Source organism: Panthera tigris, chromosome E2 (genome assembly GCF_018350195.1).
Source record: "Panthera tigris isolate Pti1 chromosome E2, P.tigris_Pti1_mat1.1, whole genome shotgun sequence".
Classification (NCBI taxonomy): Eukaryota; Metazoa; Chordata; class Mammalia; order Carnivora; family Felidae; genus Panthera; species Panthera tigris.
In genome coordinates, this window is record NC_056674.1 from 2,253,424 (window position 1) to 2,276,735 (window position 23,312).

General features: G+C 41.7%; 1 protein-coding gene across 5 annotated transcripts in view; it reads right to left on the reverse strand.

The window, feature by feature from the left end:
- Nucleotides 1-8,666: 8,666 nt before the first annotated feature.
- LOC102954817 (zinc finger protein 582) overlaps nucleotides 8,667-23,312 on the reverse strand; it is a 122,607-nt gene continuing 107,961 nt past the window's right edge. For 4 of the 5 annotated variants that reach the window (XM_042970654.1, XM_042970657.1, XM_042970656.1 and 1 more), the window contains one exon: nucleotides 21,022-22,576. In XM_042970654.1, the coding sequence (XP_042826588.1) occupies nucleotides 21,267-22,576 (1,310 nt within the window). In that variant the 3' untranslated portion in view covers nucleotides 21,022-21,266. Of the gene's footprint in view, nucleotides 8,792-10,716; nucleotides 10,788-21,021; nucleotides 22,577-23,312 lie in introns of those variants that run through there. The other variant, XM_042970659.1, reaches the window with a different exon arrangement.

Below are 23,312 nucleotides of genomic sequence, written 5' to 3' on the forward strand. Positions count from 1 at the left end.
ATGGACGTTTGGGCTCTTTCCATACTTTGGCTATTGTTGATAGCACTGCTATAAACATTGGGGTGCATATGCCCCTTCGAAACAGCATACCTGTATCCCTTGGCTAAATACCTAGTAGTGCAATTGCTGGGTCGTAGGGTAGTTCTATTTTTAGTTTTTTGAGGAACCTCCATACTGTTTTCCACAGTGGCTGTGCCAGCTTGCATTCCCATTTTTATTTAAAAAAATTTTTTTTAACATTTATTTATTTTTGAGACAGAGAGAGGCAGAGCATGAACGGGGGAGGGTCAGAGACAGGGAGACACAGAATCTGAAACAGGCTCCAGGCTCTGAGCTGTCAGCACAGAGCCCGACGCGGGACTCAAACTCATGGACCGCAAAATCATGACCTGAGCCAAAGTCGGCCCCTTAACCCACTGAGCCACCCAGGCGCCCCTTGCATTCCCATTTTTAATTTTTAAAGTAATAACAATTATATTACTGATTTTAAAATATTTACATTATAAAGAGAAACAACTAAAATATTAATTTGGTAGTACTTATGATTTTTTAAATTTAAATTCACAATTAACATGTAGATAAGTATTTGGTACTCAAACACTCAACATTTTTTTTGTAATTTGGGAGGTTGAGGACATATGTAAATTTTGGTTCCTGTTTATATGTTCAGATCATGCAAGGTTTAGAAAAGCAACTGATAATTGCGTCTTTTCAAACTTGGAAATTTGTATCATAGATATTCCCTCTACACTTATAGTTGGGTAAGTCTTTCTTCTTAAAAACTGATAATAATGGGGCACCTGGGTGGCTCAGTCAGTTGAGCGTAAGACTCTTGGTTTCAGCTCAGGTCATGCATGATCCCAGGGTTGAGGGATCGAGCCCCGTGTAAGGGGCTTAAAATTCTCTCTCTCTCTCACTCTTTCCTCCGCCCCCACTCATGCTCTCTCTAAAATAAAAAAATAAAATAACTGATTTTTTTTAACACTTAATTGCATTCCCTATAAAACCTGTCCTTTGCTAATCTTTAGTCAATTCTAGAAACATAGTTTTTCCTTTTTAGGAAGGAAAGTTAATCTAAAAATTTTAATTTATTGGCATAAAAATTGGTAAGTATTCAACCTTATTTCTTAATATCCTTTATGTGTGTTGCTGCATCCTCCTCATTTGTTTTGTTTTTTGAGAGAGAGAGAGAGAGAGAGAGAGCATGAACAGGGGAGAGGGGCAGAGGGGGAGAGAGAGAATCTTAAGCAGGCTTCATGCTCCACACAAAGCCAAGTGCAGGGCTCAATCCCACGACCCTGGGATCATGACCTGATCCAAAATCAAGAGTCGGACCCTCAACCGACTGAGCCACCCAGGCGCCCCCACATCCTCATTTATAATAATAGTACTTTTGGGGCATCTAGGTGGCTCAGTCGGTTGAGGGTCCAATTCTTTTTTTTATTTTTTTTTAATGTTTATTTATTTTGAGAGAGAGTGTGTGAGCAGGGGAGGGGCAGAGAGAGAGAGAGGGAGACATAGAATCCAAAGCAGGCTCCAGGCTCCAAGCTGTCAACACAGAACCTGACGCAGGGCTCAAACCCACGAACCGTGAGATCAAAACCTGAGCCAAAGTCGGACACTTAACCAACTGAGCTATCCAGGCGCCCCTGTTGAGGGTCCAACTCTTGATTTTGGCTCAGGTCATGATCTCATAGTTTGTGGGATCAAGCCCTGCGCTGGGCTCTGTGCTGACAGTGTGGAGCTGCTTAGTATTCTGTCTCCCCACCTCTCTATATCCCTCTCCTGCTCTCACATGCTTTCTCTCTCTCTCTCTCTCTCTCTCTCTCTCTCTCTCTCTCTCTCTTTCTCTCTAAGCTTCAAAAATTGCACTGTTATGAGATTTGCTAAATGTTTATATTATCCTTTTAAAGAAATAGCTTCAAGATTGACAAAACCTACTTATCTCATAATTTCAAAACATTCTTTCATTGCTGAGTTATGTTCACTTTCTAGCTTCTCAAGAGGTCTCTGGTTCACTTATTCCAGTGTTTATAGTTTTCTGACCTATAAACACATTTAAAGTTATAACTTCTTTGAGTAGTAACAGGGCCACATCCCACAGGTTTTGTTATGTACTGCTCTTATTCACTTCAGAGTCTTCTTGTTTAACTGAAGCAGAAAATATTAGGTAACATAAAGGTGACTTTGTTAATGTCTAACTTATTACATTTTTACCTGAGTTATATCCCTGTATGATTTGTTACAAACTTCTGCACATCTCCCTCAACTTCTTTAATAGTTAAATGCTTAACTGTTGTTTGACATGCCTGGAGTTTTATTCACTTTGCATTTTTTTTTAATGTTTATTTTATTTTTTCGAGAGAGAGCACAACCTGGGGAGGGACAGAGAGAAAGAGAGAGAGGGAGACACAGAATCTGAAGCAGGCTCCAGGCTCTGAGCTGTCAGCACAGAGCCTGACGCAGGGCTCGAACCCACGAACCGTGAGATCATCACCTGAGCAGAAGTTGGACACTTAACGAACTGAGCCACCCAGGCGCCCTCAACTTTGCATTTTCTGATGCACAATAAATGGCAAGTTCTGAATGGGGGTTTTAAAACTTATATTCATGAGTATGAATCTTCTCATAAAAAGAGCTTTATGGCTAAAGAAATTCCCGTATATGTGACATATAAAGCGTTACTTTCTCTTCTGCATCCTTTTCTGTAAATTAGGATTAGCTTACGGTAATGGGTTTTCAAAATTCCCCACTTGCATGGTTGTTTGCCAGCATGAATTGTACAATAATTAACAATCGATAGGTAGTATAGGGGAGCTCTTCTACGTTACCATATTAATATGGTCTGTAGCGATGACGTAACGATGTGCATCTGCTGATAAATGCAACATGAGCTGAAAGATAAAGCATTTCCATATTGGACAAGGTTATACATAATAATAAATTATTTGATGTTCTTTCAGGGACAAGACCAGTGAAATATTTCCTTCACTTATTTATAGGAAGTTTCTGTGGCATGAATTTTTTAAGACTGAGAAAGATGACCGTGTCTTGAAGGCCTTCCCACATTACTACATACATAACGAATAATGTTGCGTAAGTTGTGAACCCTGACTAAAGGTTTTCCCACATTCCTGACATTCATAGGGATTTTCACCAGTATGAATTTTCTAATGTCGAATAACTAGTGTTAAGCGACTAAAAGCTTTTCCACATTCAGTACAGTGAGACGGGTTCTCACCATTATGGGGTGCTAGTGCTCATTAAATTATGAAATTCGACCAAAAGCTTCCATTACATTTATTTGATTTCTCACTTAGTATAAATTTTCTGGTGATGATGAAGCTTTGAGCCCTGCCTAAAGGCCTTCCCACAAACCTTACGTTTATAAGGTGCCTCACCAGTATGGATCCTCTGATATTGAGGAAGATATGACTGATGACTGAAGGCCTTTCCACATTCATTACATTTTTATGGCTTCTCCCTGGTATATATTCTTTGATGTTCATGAAGTTGTGTGATACCTCTAAAGGTCTTCCACATTCCTTACAGTCATAGGGTTTTCTCCAGTATGAATTCTCTGATGTTGAATAATTAGTGACAAGTTTTTGCACATTCAGTATATTGATAGAATTTTCCCCTAGTATGAATTCTGTGATGTACATTAAGTTTTGAGAGCTGAATATAGCTTTTTTGATATTCCTTACATTCATAGGTTTTCTCACCAGTAGGAATTCTCTGGTGTTGGGTAAAGAGGGAAATAGGACTAAAGGCCCTTCCACATTCTTTACATTCACGGGGTCTTTCCCAGTGTGAGTTCTGTGATGTTGAGGGGGATCAGAACGGTGATGAAGAAAGCCTTCCCGTGTTGCTTGCATTCCTCAGATCGGTCAGCAGTATACATTTTCTGGTGACTTAGAAGGGATGTCTTCTGCCGAAACCCTTCTCTACATTCGTTATGCATAGGGCCTACTTCCAGGTGGAACTTTCTGATGCAGGTTATGGGAAGTTTGCTGTCTCACAGTAGATACTCTTCCTGGGTGATTATCACTTGACTGGAATTTCCTTCCTCATTTCTTTGATGTCTCTCAAATATGCCTTTATATTCCCAGTCATCCTAGAACATGGAGTCCTCAGGATCTTTGTTTTTATTAAATTTTTCCATTTTCTCCCATGAGGATACATGATCTGAAAGATAATGAAAAAGTAGAGATGCTCATTTTAGTCCTTCCTCTTAGAGAGTTAGTGCTTCTTTAGTAGAAACTTTTTTATTTTTTTAATGTTTATTTACTTTTGAGAGAGAAAGAGAGACAGAGTGCAATCAGGGGAGGGGCAGAGAGAAAGGGAGACACAGAATCCAAAGCAGGCTCCATCCAGGCTCTGAGCTGTCAGCACAGAGCCCCACGCAGGGCTCGAACTCATGAACCATGAGATTGTGACCTGAGCTGAAGTCGGATGCTTAACCAACTGAGCCATCTAGGCGCCCCTAGTAGAAATTGTTTTAAACTGAAAATGATGTTTATGAAAAAAATGACTGTTCTTTACAGCTCCCAAATATGACTAAGCAATTAGATAAGTGAACAAGGAGAACAGGATATGTGGACATCCCCTAAGTGAAGTAAGTGAGGTAGTTATTCAGATAGATTTTTCAGTTTTTATCATTACAGTTGCCCAAGGAGTTTGTTGAAATAAGGGTGTCTAAGGTGGTTCTCTTGCAAGTGACAATGAGACCCATTGCTGAAAACACTTCAGAGCTTCATGTTGCACAAGAGTGAAATCCTGAGTCCTCAACCTGTCAAATGTATTCAAGTTCATCTTAAGCTACTTGCCTTCCTCACTGTGTTCCACCCCAGTTTCTCCTTGCACATGTGAGAATACATGGGGTTGCATTTGCTGATCTGTATGTAACACTGTGCCCAGTTTTTGCAAAGCTGGCTTCTTGTTAGAATTCAGATCTCATATTCAACATCACTTCTTTAGATGGCTGTCATTTGTCTTATTCTACATACTGTCACCCCTATGATTTCCCATTCGAGAATCTTACTGCAAAATAGAAAAAAGTTGTGATGGGTCGCCTGGGTAGTTCAGTCGCTTAATCTTCCAGCTCTTGGTTTTGGCTTAGGTCATGATCTCGTGGTCCATGGGATCAAGCCCCATGTCAGGCTCTGTGCTGTGCATGGAGCCTGCTTGGGATTCTCTCTCCCTCTCCCCCTGCCCCTCTTCTCCACTCAAACTCTCTCTCAAAATAAATATACTTCATCGGAAAAATTTTTTAATGTTTATTTATTTTCGAGACACAGAGATAGGGTGCGAGAGGGGGAGGGGCAGAGAGAGAGGGAGACACAGAATCCGAAGCAGGCTCCAGGCTCTGACCTGTCAGCACAGAGCCTGACACAGGGCTTGAACCCACAGGCCACAAGATCATGACCTGAGCCAGTGCCAGACGCTTAACCGACTGAGCCACCCAGTTGCCCCCAAATAAATAAACTTTAAAAATTAAAAAATAAAATGCTTTAAAAAAAAAAAAAGAAAAAAGCTGTGACGATATACATGGAAATACTTTATCTACCTCTTTACTGCCTTCTCCCCTCAACCAAACTTTAACCCAAATCTAATTTACTTACTGTTGTATAATAAACCTCAAATTCCATGCCTGCCACACATATGACATCATATAACTCATGAATATTGAAAGAATGGACCATTAGGTTGAAGAAAGAAAATCAGGATAAGGATAAGGGGAAATAGCACAAAGGAGAAGGGAACCTACAATAGGTTATTATTTCATGCCTATAATTAAGTATTAGTAATATCAAAGTATAGTTTTCAAAATTTTTTCCAAATAAAAAATGAAGTTGTGTTAAAGATTTATTTAACTCATTAATAAGGAACCAAGATGATGGTAAAGGCGCTTCAAAGAAGAAGTCAATAATTGAATAAATACACACAAATACTCAAACGAGTTTGCTAATAGATTAAAAACTGGTTAATGCCATACAGAGTATGAAAGCCAGAACATTTGGATTTTTTTTTTTTTTTTTTTTTTTGGCCAGCCAGAAATGTCCAAGTTGACAAGCTAAGTTCATGAGTCTAGGTTCTTTTTTTTTGTTTTGTTTTTTTTATTTTTTTAATGTTTATTTGTTCTTGAGAGAGAGAGGGAGAGAGAGGGGAGGAGGGGCAGAGAGAGAGAGGGAGACACAGAATCCCAAGCAGGATCCAGGCTCTGAGCTGTCAGCACAGAGTTTGATGCAGGGCTCAAACTCATGAACTGTGAGATCATTACCTGAGCTAAAGTTGGATACTTAACCGACTGAGCCACCCAGGCATCCCTCAAGAGTCTAGGTTCTAATCAGTATTTAACAGTAAGTCAAACAAAGGTACAAATCCTCTAGAAAATGAAACAGCCCTTGGGTATACTTGTTAGGCAGTTTCCTAGTATGGTATTTAAAAAACATGGGTCTTGGGTACCAAAATCCCACATCTAGGAATCTACCCTGATGGAATACCTCCAACATTATGATAAACATGATACACATGATTATTCATTATGGCATGATCATAATTTTAAAATACTGGGAAGGGCGCCTGTGTGGCTCAGTCCGTTAAATGTCTGACTTGAGCTCAGGTTATGATCTCACCGTTCATGGGTTGGAGCCCCTCATCTGGCTCTGTGCTGACAACTCAGAGCCTGGAGTCTGCTTCGGATTCTGTGTCTCCTTCTCTCTCTGCCCCTCCCCCACTCACACTGTCTCTCAAAAATGAATAAATGTAAAAAAACAAACAAACAAACCTTTTTAATAAAAAATAAAATACTGGGAACAATCTAAACACTCATATATAGGAGAGTGGTTCAATAAACTGGCATATCTACAAAATGAAGTGTTACACAGTTGCATACAAGAATGAAAAAAATGTCCATGAAATTATAAGTAATTTCCAAGACATATTCTTGGTGAAAAAAAGCTAGGTGCAAAAGTACACATAGAGTATGTGGCTTTTTCTGTAAGAAAAGAAATATAAGAGAATATACGTGTATCTGCTCATTTTTACACAAGAAATACTGGAAGGAAAAGAATGTAAAATGATGAGTTTGGTTAACTACAGGGGTAGGTGGGGATAAGGTTGAAAAGAGGAGAATGAGAATATGTAGCAGGAATGAGGGAGATGCCATACTTTTCTGAGTACACTCTTTTGTAAAGTTCTGACTTTTCAGAATGACAGTAATGTTTCACACAGCGTCCAAATAAATAACTAAAACAGTAATGAATGAACCTGCCTGTACTACAAATAAATACAGCCACGATGAAGGGGGTGGGGAAGAAAAGAACCAATTTTAGTATATTTAGAAAACAGTATTTTGATCACATACTGTAAGACTAAAGAGAAAAAAACTCATACATAAACGTTGTACTCTACTTAATACATGTGTTTCTCACAGGGGTATGATAAGAATTATTTAAAAATTGACTACATAGAATTTTAGGAAATGTTTAAGAAATGTCTGACAGCAGAAATTACAGGCTGGTCTAATCCTACATCTGAAGGTGAATCAGAAGCAACCTTGGGACCCACGTTATTGCAGAGAGCCTGACTCAAATTGGAAAATTCGAACATGTTAAAAAAAATTTTTTTTTAAAGCATGAAAGAAAGAATGTACAAAATCTGAATCTGGAAATACATATCAAAGGAAGAAAAATCATTGGGAGGTAACCAAAATAAACTATTTTTAGAACCATATTTTCGGATGGAAACAATGATCCAACTGTTTAAAAAGCGGTGGGGGAGGGGCGCCTGGGTGGCTAGGTCAGTTAAGTGTCTGACTTCGGCTCAGGTCATGATCTCATGGTTCGTGAGTTCGAGCCCCGCGTCAGGCTCTGTGCTGACAGTGTGGAGCCTGCTTGAGATTCTCACTCTTACTGCCCCTCCCCCACTCATGCTCGGTCTCTCTCAAAATAAGTATAAAAAGGGGGTGGGGGAGAAACTGGAAAGAAACAGTGTTCCCTGGGTAGGTAAAAAGTTGTACTTCAAAGAAGTCGCCTTCCTCTTTGAGCGGGGAGAAGCATGGGGAGGGTGCAGGGGGTGGTATGTGTGAGTAGGAGAGAGGCCCCTCCAGGCGCTCACCCTGATGGGAGTAATGCTCTGCTCTGAACACTAGGGACTTTGAGGGGAACTTTCCAGGCATTGTCTCAAAGGTGCCGCGTCCTGCTAACCGTCAGAGCCATTACCTACAGTGCCACTGCCCTTCTTAATGATCCTTCACTCAGCTGGGCACAGGCTTCCTGTCACATCTCTTTGTGCCCCCAAGGGTTCTTTCCCTTGTGCCGATAAGGAGATCACATCTGGCCTGGAAATAGAAGAACCTGTGTACGCAAGAAGAAACGCAACAGAGTCACAAAGGGGGCATCCCAGAAGTCACACCCAGCTCCTGGTCATCAATGAGGAAAAGAAACCAGAAAATTCCAGAGAAGAGGAGGAAGTCACTTTTGGAATGGGGAAGAAGCTTCTTTGGGTGTTATCCTACAGAACTATCTGTCCCCATTCAGTACAATTGCATTGAGAACAGAGCAGAAACTCAACCATAGTCTTGAAGGCACCTCAGAATTCACACCCAAGGCAGCAGGTATTCCCGTGGGCAAATCCCAGCCTCCCAGGGGTGCTAACTTCTTACCTAGAGATGAAGTTGCTGAAGTTCTCCGGTGTCACGTCCCTGTACAAATCCTTCTTAGCAGGATCTGGCTGGCCCCACTCGTCCTGAGAAGACTACTGCCACATCCCTAAACATCACTGAGCCCTGAAACAACAAACTGAGGATGTGTGCCATCCAAGTGAGTATTTATGACCAGGAAAATAGGAGGATGGAAAAGGACACCACAGGGAGTGGGGAGACATACCCAGAGAATAAGCTGAGGCAGATGAGCATGTAAGACAATTTTGGCAATTCAAGAGAAGGGTCCGTATGTTCTTGATATTTCTATGTAGAGCAGCACAACTTCCTTCGTAAAGGGAGATACAGCCATCAAAAGATACTTCAATGAACGAAAAGAAGTCAGTTCAATGTTTTGCCAATAAACTGTAGAAGTTGAATTCACATGTCTGAATTCTCTATTCCTTCTGTTCCGAAATCAAAGGAGTGAATATGGAAATATACTGATATTGTTTTCAGTGTTTGAGTGCTTTCATAATGTTTCAAGAAAACTCAAACTAGAGAAATGGCTCTCAGGGACAATATGGCGCCCCCAGAAGACAGTGGGCAATGCCTGCAGACACTCTGGTTGGCGCCACTGGGATAGGGGGCGCTATTAGCACCTAGCGGGTAGAGACCAGAGATGCCGCTGACCGGTCACCTGTGCACAAGACAGCACAACGAACAACTATCAGCCTCAAATCGCCTTCGTGTTGAGCTTGGGAAATCCTGAAACATTTTTCTCATGGAATCATTCCAAAATGACTAACAGAATCTGTGCTAGGAATTATGGGATTTGTGTATTATTCTTAAATATATTGAAGAAGCAGCTTCATCACTGTCCAAATGTTTCCTTATTCGGTCAGACTCTTTAATACAGACTTATTATCAGCTGCACAATTTCCCATGACATTGCACTAAGTGACAAACCTTCTTTTATTTCTGGGCACTTGAGGTTGAACAAGATACCTTTTTTTTTTTTTAAGTTTATTTTTTAATTTTTATTTTGACAGCACAAGCAGGGGAGGGGCAGAGAGAAGGGGAGACAGAATCCCAAACAGGCTCCATACCATCGGCGCAGAACCCGATGTGGGGCTTGAACTCACGAACTGTGAGGTCATTACCTGAGCCAAGATCCAGTCAGACGCTTAACCTATTGAACCACCCAGTTGAACATCTAGTTGAACAAGATATCTTTAGGGACATTCTTAGCTCTGCCAATTTATGGTTTTCAACACCTCACACACTCTGACTAGTGTCACCTAGCTCATCCCCAGGCACACTCTTTCCTTGTTCCCGAGCACTAGAATGCTGATGGGCGATAAACCAGGCTCACACAGATGTGACCCGTTACCCACACGTGTGGCTCAGCATCACATCTGATCTTGGGTCAGGCATCCATCTGGGCTGGATGGAGGGACTGCTGGGCAATGCCTCAAATTCCCAATGCCAACCCCAATTCAAAAGGTCCTGAACCTGAGACCTTCTGTCTTAGTCCATTCAGGCTGCTATAACAAAGTACCACTGGTCAACTTCCCATTACGTCCTCACGGGGTTGAAGAGGACCAGCGATTTTTCTAGAGCCTCTATTATAGGGACACTAATCCCATTCACCCTGACCTAATCACTTAATAAAGGTCCATCTCCAAATACCATAACATATGAATTGGGGGGATACATTCGGACCACAGCAGAGACCAACGAACACCACGGCCCATCTTGTCTAACTGGGAAACCCTGGTCTGTACCATCAAAGCATTGTCATGTGTGGTTCCTTTAGTCCATGAAATCATATTTCACATAGGAGTCTTTCACGTTTCCCTGGAGCAATGCATTTCTGCAGAATTGAGTCCATAGGAGAGTCTACGTCATGTGGATACATGAACGCAGGTTCAGAGAGAGAGGGATTCTTAGTGATGGCTCAGGCCTTTTGATCTTTTCATGCATGGGTGAGACAGGAAATCCAAGGAAGTTGTCCTATATTCATACAAAATGAGCACAGTTTGAGGAAGGGGAAAGAAAGCATGACACACCTGGGCCACGGCTTTCAGAACAGCAAGGGCCAATGAGTCATCCAGCCTCCTCTCCTGGGGAAGGGCGAGTCCTGAAAGGGCAAAACCAGGGAGGGAAGAAAAAACATGAGCGGTCAGCCTTGCCTTCCAGAAGGACAGGTTGCAATTCTCTTCCTCCCTCGTCTGGTGCCAGCCTTCTGGTGTTCATGAAAATTTTGGACAGACTTCTAGGACGTCCCTCCCCACCAAATCCTGCTCCTCCCATGTTGCATGCCCTGTATGATTATAATTAAGCTACTAATCAGCTGACTTTGAGTTACCAAAAGGAAGATTAGCTTCAATGAGGCTGACTTAATCAAACAAGCCCTTTAAAAGCAGAAGTCAGAAAGAGACATGCTCCTGCTGACCTCAAGGAAGAACCACTGATGGAGAGGTGTGGCCCCCGGGAGCTGTGAGTGACTCTGGTGGGCAGCCAGCAAGAACATGGGTACCCACGATTGTAAGGAAGTGAATTCTGCCAACAACCAGTAGCCTTGAGAGAGAACCCTCAGCTCCAGATAAGAACTTCAGTGTGGCCAACACGCTGACTGTAGCCTTGTGAAACGCTGAGCAAAGGATCCAGCTGAGTTATGCTCACTCCCATGGAATTGGGAGATGGTAAAGGATTGTTGTTCTAAGACTCTGAGCTTGTGACGGTTGATCAAACAGAAATAGAAAACTAATACATTGAGGTCGATGGGGAGATTGGGGTCATATCTCAGCCATCCCCAACCCTAGTGGAAACATCTCCAGCCCTAGTGAGGAAACAGGGATGGGATGGCCTGCCCACTGCTGCTCTCCAAAATCCCAAGTTCCTGCTTCAGCAGGAAGGATGCATCCAGATGACCATGCATGCCCAACATGCTAATGGGGTCCAACTGGGGAGCCCTAGATGGGGCTCCAAGGACCAGACACAACCTCATCAGAGCAGCATGCAGGACGAAGCTTGCCTCCCCCGGCAAAGGAGCAGGGCACAAGCCGAAACCACGGACAAGAACAAGGTAACTACATAAACTGAGAGAATATAAAATGAGCATGGATTAAAATACATGAAGAGATCAAGGAAGAAACAAGTCACACTGCTGAAAGGAAAACAAACCAAACCAACCAGAGGATGTTGAGAAAGAGCTAAATACAAATTCTAGAAAACCCTGTAAAAAAGTACAGTTCCTGTGGTTAATTTTAATTGGCTGGCACTTAGAGTTCATTGCCACATCGTCCTGGTTGGACTTCCTCTCATGAATAGGCTGGAAAAGTAATTTTCCTGCTCTGTGCACAAAGCACTCTGAACAGAAATAAGATTCCACCCTTTAGATGCCCTTGTGTGACATTTGGATGACAGAGGCAACATCTCCTCCTGCTGTGGCTACCAAAAGGTGGTGGCAGAGACAGCATGGCTGGGGTCTGAACTCTGCGGTCCACGCATTTGTGGTGACAGTGAGTGGTGGTTGCATCATCTTACTTTCTTTTTTTTTTTAACGTTTTATTTACTTTCAAGAGAGAGAGAGACAGAGTGCAAGTGGGGGAGGGGCAGAGAGAGAGGGAGACACAGAATCTGAAGCAGGCTCCAGGTTCTGAGCTGTCAGCACAGAGCCCGACGTGGGGCTCGAACCCACAAACCCTGAGATCACGACCGGAGCTGAAGTTGGTTGCTTAACCGACTGAGCCACCCAGGCGCCCCGCGTCACCTTACCTTCTGACCCTGGATTGCAGGTAAAGCAGCGTGTGCTTGAAGTTGGTGGTCCCAGAGGCAGCCCCCTGCAGCTCCACCTCTGGACCGTGGCTGAGGGAGCACATGTTTTGAAGGTTCAGTTTTGCCACATTTTGGGAGGCACTTCTGGAGACCTACCTTGCAAAGTCAGCTCTTGTGACCCTTCTAACAATTTTATAAGTGCCCACTTCCTGTATTTTATATGTTTAAATACGTTCATCTCATACCACCTCACACCTGTCAGAATGGCTAGGATGAACAACTCAGGCAACAAGAGATGTTGGCGAGGATGCGGAGAAAGAGGATCTCTTTTGCGCTGCTGGTGGGAATGCAAACTGGTGCAGCCACTCTGAAAAACAGTATGGAGTTTCCTCAAAAAAATAAAAATAGAACTACCCTACGACCCAGCAACTGCACTACTAGGTATTTATCCAAAGGATACAAAAATGCTGACTCGAAGGGGCGCATGCACCCCGATGTTTACAGCAGCACTATCAACAGTAGCCAAAGTATGGAAAGAGCCCAAATGTCCATCAGCTGATGAATGGATAAAGAAGATGTGACCATATATATATATATATATATATATATATATATATATACACACACACACACACATATATATATACACATATATATTATACATATATATACTATATATACATATATATATAACATATAGATAGATAGACAGATAATGGAATGTTACCCAGCGATCAAAGAGAATGAAATCTTGCCATTTGCAACAGTGTAGATGGGAATAGAGTGTATTATACTAAGTGAAATAAGTTAGAGAAAGACAAATATTATATGATTTCACTCATATGTGGAATTTAAGAAACAAAACAGATGAACCTAGAAGAGAAGGAAAAATAAAAGATAAAAACAGAGACAAACCATAAGAGACTCTTAAATACAGAGAACAAACCGAGGATTGCTGATGGGGTGTTGGGTGGGGGGACGGGCTAAATGGGTGATGGGCATTAAGGAGGACACTTATTGGGATGAGCACTGTTATATGTAAGTGATAAATCACTAAATTCTATTCCTGGGATCATTATTATACTACATGTTAACTAACTTGGATTTAAATAAAAAAAAAATACCTTCATCACACACACAATCTTAATACTGATCTTAAGAGATTAGAGGGGGATAAAAAACAAACCAGGATTTGAAGAGTAGAGAGGCCAGGTTATTCAAAGCAACCCTCCCACTGAAAACACATTTTTAAAATAAAATTCACCCCCAAAATCTTAAGAGCCTCAAAGTTCTGGAAAAAAAAAAATAGCCAAGACTTACCAGGCCAAATCTAAGGAAACTTGGGCTACAAAGTCAAGAGTACCAAAGATGCTTTTTCCTTGAGAATCCATCCTCAGCTCAGATGACCTCCTTGTCCTCGGGTAGGCAGAAAGGTGTCACAAGCCCAAGACTATCCAAGGTGGGATACCTAATGGAAGAGCCTCCTTACAGTGAGATGAGGTCACAAGGGACTACTTAGGGGAAACGTGAAACAAGTAAACCTTCCCCAGCCCTCCCCAGGAGGGCTGCCCTAGCACGGAGAAACGTAGTGGAGACAACAGGGGAGAAGGAACGTCTGTGCAGCTGTAACCACACGCCAGCCCCAACACGTCACCTGGTGTCTTAGTCCGTTAGCGCTGTTATAACAAAATACCACAGACTGGGTGGCTTATACACAACAGAAATCTGTGTCTCACAGTTCCAGAGGCCGGGAAGTCCAAGATCAAATGCTGACCTTCAGTGTCGGGAAGTAAATTCTACTGTTCAAGCCATCGTATTCTGGAGTCTCTCACAGAGCAGCTCAACCTGAGCTCCAAGACAAAAGTAAGGTCAGCTTGAGAGCTCTGTAAGCATTTAAGGAAAGAATTTAGGACGAAATTCTGAAAAGTCTTGCCAAACAGACGTGCGGTTTTTTCCCACAGTGGCTTCCCCCTTCCTCCCTCACCTAGGCTGCTGTCTCGTCATCATCAAAGGCTATTCTCTTGCACCAACAATCACACCTGGCTTAGAATTGCTGAGCCCTGCATATAGGAAAATGAGTCAGACCTGTATGCTATTGCTGTTCAAAACCTCAAACCCAGTCCCTTGAGAGGACATTGACGCAGAGAGGCAAAGAGAATGGCTTGAAGAATCAGGGAGGGAGAAATTATTCAGACCGGTCTATTTCCAGCGTTATAAGTCTGAAACTGTTGATTCCCAGAGGCAAACACTAGCAGTTCCCTGGAGAGTCATGATGGAGAAATTATGATGCTGCAGATGACAGTCAATGAATTTTGAGAGGAAGCTCTTCACCAACAATTTGAGACTCCTGTCACCCCCAATTTGTCCACATCCCTCTGGGTAGATACGTGTGGGAGTACGGAGAGAGACAGGGATTAGCCACCCACACTCTGCTCAAAGATGGCCGCATCCTTGTGGCCATCCTGGTGTGAAAAACCAACATTTTTAGTTTTAAAAACTGAGAGACCACATGGCCCTGAGGGGAGAAGTATGTGAAGGGAAGGAGGCCACTGTAAAGAAACTGCAGATGGCCTTAACGTATTGAGTCCAATAATAGCAAACCAGTTAAATTACCTAAGGTCCATAGAATCATGGACTAAATACTTTAAAAAAGTATTTAGTGTCCATTGACAGATGAATGGATGGAGATGTGGTGTGTATATACAATGGAGTATTACTCAGCAATAAAAAAGAATGAAATCTTGCCATTTGCAGCTACGTAGATGGAACTGGAGGGTATTATGCTAAGTGAAATTAGTCAAAGAAAGACAAATATCGTAAGACTTCACTCATATGTGGAATTTAAGATACAAGACAGATGAACATAAGGGAAGGGAAGCAAAAACAACATAAAAACAGGGAGGGGAACAAACCATAAGAGACTCTTAAATATAGAGAACAAACTGAGGGTTGCTGGAGGGGAGGTGAGGGGAGGGAAGTGATAAATGGGCAAGGGGCATTAAGGAGGACATTTGTTGAGATGAGCGCTGAGTGTTATATGCAGGGGATGAATCACAGGATTCTACTCCTAAAATCATTATTGCACTGCATGCTAGCAAACATGGATGTAAATTTAAAAAAATTTTAAATTTAAAAATTAAAAACAAAAGTATTTGGGGCACCTGGGTGGCTCAGTTGGTTAAGCAGCCAACTCTTAATTTTGGCCCAGGTTATGCTCTCACAGTTTGAGTCCAAGTCGGGCTCTGCACTGACAGAGCAGAGCCTGCTTGGGATTGTCTCTCTCTCTCTCTCTCTCTCTCTCTCTGCCCCCTCCCCCACTCATTCTTTCTTCTCTCTCTCAAAATCAATAAACGTTAAAAAATGAAAGTAATCTTTGCAAATTCTTTCTGACCAGATGCAATTTAAATACAAGGATTTCCTGAGAATACGTTCATTGTTGTGAATGTTTAATATTAGATCATGGACGTTTTTCCTTGTTCTGGAAAACTTCAAAAATATTATTTTTATTAACTGTATAGTATTCTACCACATGGGCAGACATATTAGATTCTAAGATTTTCCCAGTCATTCTTGATTGGAGGGCACTCCTTTCCCACAAGATCTTACTTTTCCCAGACACCTGCTTTGGTTCCAAATTTTTCACAGGTGGCATAGGATGAGTCCAAACTCCAGCGAGGCCGCCTGGGCTTGGGAATGGTGGCTGCACCAACATCTATGATGTCATGAAGTAAGCGTCTTCTATCTCTGATACTGCTTTCTCTAAGGAATTTACCACCTTGATTCAACCTCGATGGGGCTGTAATACATAGAGGACCATTCCCTGCAGGCACTGTGTTTGATGAAAGATTTTAGAGTGACACAGACCCAAGTGCAAACACCAAACTCAACCACTCACATCCTAGCTTTGTGTTTTTCGGCAAGTCACTTAACTTTTCTACGTCTGCATTTTTTTCTCCAATAATGAAAATATAATTGGGCTGCAGGGTTACTGTGGGGAACTATGATTACTGATATTAAAAGAAGAGATGGATTAGTTATACCTTTGAAGAATCAAAGCCCAGAAATGTAGTCTTCTGAGAGAAGGGAAGGGAAGAGGATAGAAGGACTTGTTTTTGAATCATGAGGATATACTGCTTATTCAAAAATGTTCAAGTTTTTTTTTAAATTTTTTTTAACGTTTTTATTCATTTTTGAGACAGAGAGAGACAGAGCATGAATGGGGGAGGGTCAGAGAGAGGGAGACACAGAATCTGAAACAGGCTCCGGGCTCTGAGCTGTCAGCACAGGGGCCCGATGCGGGGCTCGAACCCGCGGACCGCGAGATCGTGACCTGAGCCGAAGTCGGCGCTCAACCGACTGAGCCACCCAGGCGCCCCAAGTTTTTTTTTAAAAAAGGAATAAAATAGAACAATTGAGAAGTACTAATTAATATTTAGAAGAAAATTTCCTTGGGCTAAGAAAAGACATGAGACTATCTCCCCAGGATATCCTACTTAAGGTCCCGAATTCTAAGGATGGAAACTCTTGCCAAATGCTAGGACAGAAGCAATTACTGTGGTAGGCAGAATTATGGCTCACCAAAGAGGCCCCTGTCCTAATCCCAGGAACCTGTGGATATGTTATGTTGGTAGCAAGGGGGAATTAAGTTGCAGATAGACTGAAGGTTGTCAATCAGCTGACCTTAAGATTATCTTGGATTGTCCACATGAGCCCAGTATAATCAGGAGGTTCCTTAAAGGTGAAAGAGGAGGCAAAAGAGTGTTGCAGTGTGAGACACAGCAAACTATTACTGGCATTGAAGACACAAAGGGGCCACACCAAGGAATGCAGGCAGCCTCTAGAAGCTAAAAGAGGCTAGGAAATGGTTTTTCCCACAGAGCCTCTGGAAGAGAACACATCCCATCAATACCTTAATTTTGGGGGCGCCTGGGTGGCTCAGTTGGTTGAGCGTCTGATTTCGGCTCAGGTCATGATCTCACGGTCTGTGAGTTCACGCCCCGCGTCGGGCTCTGTGCTGACAACTCGGAGTCTGGAGCCTGCTTCGGATTCTGTGTGTCCCTCTCTCTCTGCCCCTCCCTCACTCATGTTCTCTGTCACAAATAAACATTTTTTAAAAATTTAAAAATACCTTGACTTTGGCCCAAGAGATCTAATGACCTAACCTATTTCAGACTTCTGACCTCCTGATAATAAATGTGTTGTTTTAAACCAGTAAGTTTTTGATAATTTGTTATAGCAGCAAAAGGAAACAACTCTTTGAGAGAGAGAGAGAGAGAACTTGAGTGGGGTAGAAGGGCACAGGGATAAAGAGAATTGTTAAGTAGGCTCCATGCTTAGTACAGCCCAATTTGGGGCTCAATCCCATGACCTGAGCTGGAGTCAAAAGTCAGATGCTCAACTGACTGAACCACCCAGGCACCCCAGAAACAAAAATATCTACATAAGCTAAGAAAATCATATTATTCAGAAAAAACCTATAATCCCAAGAATGTTCTACAAGCCAAAAATATAATTTGTGAGGGCCCAAGAAAGTTTTGGACATACAAGCATTCAGAGAATACAAATACTCAATAAAACAGCCTAACAAAACAGGATTTGAAATAAAACTGTTACAAGACAGCAAAAAAGATGAAAAGAAACAGCAGCCAGCAATGAATGTTACTCTCCCTGAGGACCTTTAAATTTAAATGGTTACCATGAGTGGGTCTGGCAGTAAGTAACGTTGAGCATCAAATAAATAAGAGAAAAACTAAAAGCTTTGGATTAGGTTCTTATTAGGTTAGTGAAATGGAGGAATTGTGAAATCGGCTTGCAGGAAAGAAAAAGCAAGAGTGGTCTCTTCTTGAAGGAAAGTGGCAGAGAAAATTAACAATGGGTGAGAAAGTGTTAACACTGCTCTCATTCTGTGGCACCTGGGACCCAAACAGGGTGGCTCAGTTGGTTGAGCTTCCGACTTTGGCTCAGGTCATGATCTCATGGTTCATGGGGTTGAGCTCTGTGTCGGGCTCTGTGCTGACCGCTCAGAGCCTGGAGCCTGCTTCTGCTTTTGTGTCTCCCTCTCTCTCTGCCCCTAACCCACTCGCATTCTGTCTCTGTCTCTCTCAAAAATAAATAAACATTAAAAAAATAAAAAAATACTGCTCTCATTCTGCCCAAATAATAATTAAGAATGGGGAGATGACCACTACCCTAAGTACAGTGTTAAGTTCCAATTTAGCAAAAGGAATGATCAGCCAACATGAGCAAAGGAAAGCCCAAAATAAATCGAACACACACTAAAATGAAAGGAATAAAGTTGAAATTACACCCAACACGAATTCCTTTACAGAAAAAAGACTCAGTTTCTTTTTTTAAGTTTTTAATTTATTTTGAGAGAGACAGAGACAGCACAAGTGGGGGAGGGGCAGAGAGGGAGAGAGAGGATCCCAAGCAGGCTTCAGGCTGCCAGTACAGAGCCCCATGCAGGGCTCAAACTCACGAAACTGTGAGATCATGTCCTAAGCCAAAATGAAGAATCAGACACTTAACCCACTGAGCCACCCAGGTTCCCTCATATTTCCAATTTTTAAAAATCAGCAATTTTTAAAATAAGAAATCACTAAAATGACAGGGGTTGAAAATAATGGGATGGGTGAAAATATACCAGGTAAACAAAGACAAATTATTATTAGTAATATTACATGGTATGGAAATAAAATGCTAAAAGGATTACAGTAGGCCAGGGTTGACAAACTTTTATTCTAAAGGGTCAGTCAATATAGGCTTTGTGGCCATAGTCTGTGTTGCAACCACTCAGTTCTGCTGTCGTAGTGTAAAAACAGTAGATAATATGGAAATAAATGAGCATGGCTGTGTTCCAATAAAGCTTTATTTATAAAACAGGTAGTGGGCCAGATCTGGTTTGTCAACCACTACACTTGGCAGGGTTAGGATATTATATAATGATAAAAGGTAGGATTCATAAATAGGGGTTAAGTTGTATGTTTTTATAGGTCAAGCAACATAAATTAAAAAGTAAAACTCTCTGGAAATTCAAGATCTTGGTTTAAAAAATTCAATTTTAGAAAATTCTGATCCAGTATACAAATTATATAAGAACATGGAGAGTTTTATCATTATAATCCACTGGCTTACACAGAATCTTGTACCTAAGAAAAGTAGAATATATATATTCTTTTGCAACGTGACAGAATATATACAAAAATCAATCCTGGAATTAGCCACAAAGAGAAATGTCAAATTCAAAAAAAGTACTTTCAGCCACGTTTACCCATCATAATAAAATAAAATTTGAAGTTATGTAATTTAGGACGCTTTTGGCCGCAAGTTTACAAAATACCCAACTAAAAGTAAGTTCAGCAGTGAATGGTTGTTTCTTTTACACAAGGCTTCAGAGACGTTCCAGAATTGGCCTGATAGTTCAGTGTCATCAGGGCTCTGGGCCAGCTTCTCTGAGCTCCTCTGTTCTCTCCTCTTGGTTCCAACATGGCTACCACAGCTCCAAGCATTATGTCCTCATAGGAAAATGTTTAAAAGCAGATGAAAAGAGAGGGAGTCTTCCTAATGTTCCGGTCTCTTCTGAGTAAGGAAAATCTTTCCCAGAAGCCTCTACAGACCCCTGGAACATACTGGCCTTACCCTGGAACAAGAGCCACCCTGAGCTGCAAAAGAGGCTGAAAAGTTTGCATCTGTTAGCTTCAGAGTCTAAGACCAAGACACAGATGCTGCCAATAGGAAAGGGAACTGGGTATGGCCACTATGTAGGCAACTGACCCCTCTGTTCCACAGAAGTTGTGAAAGATAATCTAAAACATGGGAATTGAGAAATATTATCCTAAGTGTAGTTTATTCCTGGGCCAGGAAGAAATAAAACTGAGAGTACTTTAAGATAACCACTTTCTAATTTCATTTTTTTTCTATTTTTTCTATTAATTTGTTCTTTCTTCACGTGGGTGTTTTGTATTCTCTTTTCTGGCTTCTCAAATAGTATGTTTAATATATTTGAGAATAATCGTTCAGGTTTTCACACTTTGCATGCATTTAAAGGCTATAAAAATTCTTCTAACTTTAGCCACATCCTCCAACTCCTAGAATATAAATCTCTCAATTGTCATTCTTTTCATTACCATTCATAATCATTTGCATCATTATTTCCTTATTAACCCAAGAGTAACGGGGCACCTGGCTGGCTCAGTCAGTAGAGCATGTGACTCGATCTCAGGGTCATGAGCTTGAGCCCCACATTCTATGTGGAGCGTACCTTAAAAAAAAAAAAAGAAGTGGAACCCAAGAGTAATTTGGCTTTTTTTTTTCTTTTTGATTTCCAAGCAAATGAAAACTTTTGGCTGATGTTAAAAAAAAAAAAAATGGCTATTGCTAAATTTGTTACAGTGTGGTTAGAAAATGCGGTTCTGGGAGTACCTGGGGGCTCAGTCAGTTAAGTGTCTGACTCTTGATTTTAGCCCGGGTCGTGATCTCACAGCTGTGAGATCAAGCCCCGCAAGAGGCTCTGCATTGGGCATGGAGCCTGCTTAAGATTCTCTCATTCTCTCTCTCTTAATCCCTCTGCCCCTCTCCCACTCGCTCTCTCTTGGAAAAAAAAAAAAAAAAAAAGGCAGAAAAGAAAGAAAATGTGATTCCAGAATGTGTTAGAGGCAAAACTTTTTCCAACCTTCCCTTGCTTTTTTGATAATCATGGAGTAAACAGTTTATATCCATAAATTTGTTCTTCATTACAAATCTTATGATTCAGGATAAAGGATGGCTTGAATGAAGGCATTCTCATCCGTATTACGCTCTTCAAGTCTTTCCCCAAAGTATAAGGGCTAAGCTGTGATGCCTAAGCTAATGGGCTCTCCCCACTGCTTCCATTTATATGGTTGCTTGCTAACATAAATTCTCTGATGATTAGTAAGGGGTACGTGCTGATGGAAGGCTTTTCTACATTTAGTATATTCACTTGTGTTTCTCTATTGTGCATTCTCTGATGTTGAGCTGTCGCTGAATCATGGTGTACAGTCCTCCCACATTCCTTATATTCACAGGGCTTTTCCTCAGTATGAATTACCTGATGTTGTATCAGTTGTGAGCAGTGACTGAAGGCCTTCCCGCATTTCTTACATTCATATGGCTTCTCACCCGTATGAATTCTATAATGTACCGTGAGATGTGAGACCCGTTTGAAAGCCCTACCGCACACCCTACATTGGTAGGGTTTCTCTCCAGTGTGAATTCTCTGATGTTGCTTAAGTTGTGAGCTCACCCTAAAGGCCTTCCCACATGCCTTGCATTCATAGGGTTTCTCACCAGTGTGGATTCTCTGATGACGAATAAGAGTTGAGCCTTGATTAAAGGCCTTCCCGCATTCCTTACATTCATAGAGTTTCTTGCCTGTATGAACAGTCTGATGTTGAATCAACTGAGACCGATGACTAAAGGTCTTCCCACATTCCCTGCATGCATAGGGTTTTTCACCAGTATGGATTCTATAATGTACTTTAAGATGTGAGATCCTATTGAAGGCCTTGCCACAGTCCTTACATTGATAGGGTTTCTCACCAGTATGAATTCGTTGATGTTCAATCAGCTGTGAGCTTCGACTGAAGGCCTTTGCACAATCCTTACATTCATAAGGTTTCTCACCAGTATGAACTCTCTGATGTTGTATAAAATTTGAACCAGAATTGAAAGCCTTTCCACATTCATTACATTCATAGGGTTTCTTGCCAGAGTGAATATTCTCATGTTGTATTAATCGTGAGCCATATTTAAAGGCCTTGCCACATTCCTTACATTTATAGGGTTTCTCATTAGTATGAATTCCTTGATGATTAATAAGGAAGTCTTCCTGCCAGAAATCTTTTCTACAGTCATCATATCCATAGGGCTTTTGTCCAGTATGAATTTTCTGATAAAAAGGAAATGATGGTGCTTGTTGGTTGAAAGTAGACGTTTCTTCATCATTGACTATCACTGGACTCAGATGTCCATCTGAATTTCCCTGTTGTCTGCATTCCCAATCATCTTGGAACCTCGAGCACACAAGACCGTAACTTGCAAGGCTTTCCATTATCTCCCACTGTGGTGACTGTACCTCATAAATATGCTGCTTTGGAGAGGATACCTTAGTATCATACCTGGAGTCCAATTCTGGGGGGGGAGGAAAAAAAAAAAGCATGTGTTTTTTTCCCTTTTCCAGAAAAAGGAACTTCTATAGTAAAACCAGAAAATCCAGACTCATGATTATAGTTATAAGCTCTTGAACGTGGCTAGGCAATTAGAAAACAGATATGCAAAACAGAAAGAGAGGAAATACCATAAATTGAGATGAAGTAGTCAGAAGGAGGTTATAAGAATAGCTCTAAAATGTTAGTGTGGATCAGAATCACCTCTGAACCATGTTTTTTTTTTTTTTTTAAATGTTTATTTATTTTTGAGAGAGAGAGAGAGACAGAGCAAGTGGGGGAGGGGCAGAGAGAGAAGGAAACACAATCTGAAGCAGACTCCAGCTCTGAGTTGTCAGCACAGAGCCCGACGTGGGGCTCGAACTCATGAACAGCGAGATCATGACCTGAGCCAAAGTCGGACGCTTAACTGACTGAGCCACCCAGGCACCCGATCTCTGAACCATGTTTTTTAAAAAGATGAATGTTTCAGGGTGCCTGGGTGGCTCAGTCGGTTAAGTGTCCGACTTTGGCTCAGGCCACGATCTCGAGGTTCATGGGTTTGAGCCCTGCTTCAGATATGTGTCTGCAGCCTGCTTCAGATATGTGTCTCCCTCTCTCTCTCTCTCTGCCCCTCCCCTGCTCACTCTCTTTCCCTCTCTCTCAAAAATAAACATTAAAAAAGAAAAGGATGTTTCTGTGGAACCCTAGAAACATAAACT